Genomic DNA, 1,521 nt, shown 5'->3' with positions numbered 1-1,521 from the left:
GAAAGCCGCTTGCACCAGTGGCAACACCAACAGGGATCCGGGGCCCCTGCCTTGGTACAGCAGCATTGGGTACGCCGCCAGCAGGTCCGGCACCAGGTGCTTCACAGTCTTCATCACATCGGGCCCCAGCGCCTCCCCCACCTCGTCAGAACACGACTCAAAGCGCAGCCCCGGCGCCACGCCCAGAGCCTCCTGCACCGGAGGCAGCAGGAGCAACAGCTGGGGAGGCAGCTGGGGAGGCAGCGGCTGCCAGGCTGGGCAGCCTTGCAGCAGGGGGAGGGGCTGGGCTGGCAGCAGGCTGGGCTGTGCACAGCGAGCCCCCCCCGCCCTGGGCCAGCGGTGTCGCTTCCATGTGCCAGTGGGCAATAATAGAGGGGTGTGAAGGAAGTACACATCAGGCCCCACCTGTACTTCGGGCAGGTTCAGGTAGCAGTCCACCAGCTTCCCGGCATCATAGTCCTCGTACCTGCGGTACCAACAGCAGTGCCGCCAGCATGGCCACAGGTGCCAGGCGCAGCAAACTGCTGGAATGCCGAGGCTTCAGAGAGCACACACACACACACACACACACACACACCTGCCCATGTCCAGCAGCGTGGCGGCCCCCGCCGAGCTCCGAATGTGCTCCAGCAGGCCCGACCGCAGCCCATGCGCCTCCTCCCACCGCCCTGCAGCCACTCAAGGGCCAGCAGGCAGCACACGATCGGGCGCAGAGACCATCATGCACACAGCTCCGCTCTCAGGCGCCGAAAGGAGCTGCATCACCACCACACCCACCACAGACGTCGCCCGCCACCACCCCTGAAAGCACACACACACACACACACACATGCACACACACGCCGCCCTCACCCGCCGCGATCAGCTGCACCACCTCCAGCTGCATGGTCATGGCCCTCACGCGCTGGTGAGGGTCGATGTAGCCCTGGAAGTAGGCGGTGTCGGCGTGAGCCATGACCTGCAGGTGGCACACAGAGGAGGCAGGCCGCAGGCTGGGAATCAGCAACCTTAGTGTTCTTGAAGACGCTGCGCAGCAGTGCCACAGCCTCGGTGACCAAGCAGCGCGGCAGCATGCAGCGTGCAGCGCCGCAGCAAGCGGCAGAGAACCAAAGCTAGGTGGTGCAGGGTAGTGGCGGTGCAGGTGATGGGCAAGGCAGGATGTGGACAACAGCAGCTGCAGGCACAGAAGCAAGCAGAGGCAGCAGAAGCAAGCGCGAGAGCGCAGCCAGAGGCCCCTTGCCTGCGCCGCCGGGTCGGTCAGCCCGTTGCCAATTGCAAGCGCCTGCAGCTTGAAAAGCGGCGGCTCGCCCAGCAGCGGGCGGGAGGCCAGCAGGTGGGGCGGGATGGCGCGGCGGTGCTGCAGGCGCCGCTCGGCGCCCTCCTCACCCGCCGTCTGCTGCAGGATGAAGTGGCCTATGCTGGGCACATACTTGCCTGCAGCGGGCGAGCGGCGGGCGGGTGGCACCCAACGAACTGACCACCATTCATCTGCATGCATCGCTACCGAGCATAGCAGCTGCT

At 66.1% G+C, this 1,521-nt stretch overlaps 1 protein-coding gene across 1 annotated transcript in view; it reads right to left on the bottom strand.

The window, feature by feature from the left end:
• Positions 1-31: 31 nt before the first annotated feature.
• CHLNCDRAFT_138584 (hypothetical protein) overlaps positions 32-1,521 on the bottom strand; it is a gene marked incomplete at both ends in the record, with an annotated part of 13,524 nt that continues 12,034 nt past the window's right edge. Inside the window, 4 exons of the mRNA XM_005844617.1 lie at positions 32-192; positions 406-466; positions 572-668; positions 853-958. Coding sequence (XP_005844679.1) covers positions 32-192; positions 406-466; positions 572-668; positions 853-958 — 425 coding nt within the window. The remainder of the gene's footprint in view (positions 193-405; positions 467-571; positions 669-852; positions 959-1,521) is intronic.

This window comes from Chlorella variabilis (genome assembly GCF_000147415.1).
Source record: "Chlorella variabilis unplaced genomic scaffold CHLNCscaffold_21, whole genome shotgun sequence".
Lineage (NCBI taxonomy): Eukaryota > Viridiplantae > Chlorophyta > Trebouxiophyceae > Chlorellales > Chlorellaceae > Chlorella > Chlorella variabilis.
This window is presented reverse-complemented; position numbering and strand designations above follow the sequence as displayed.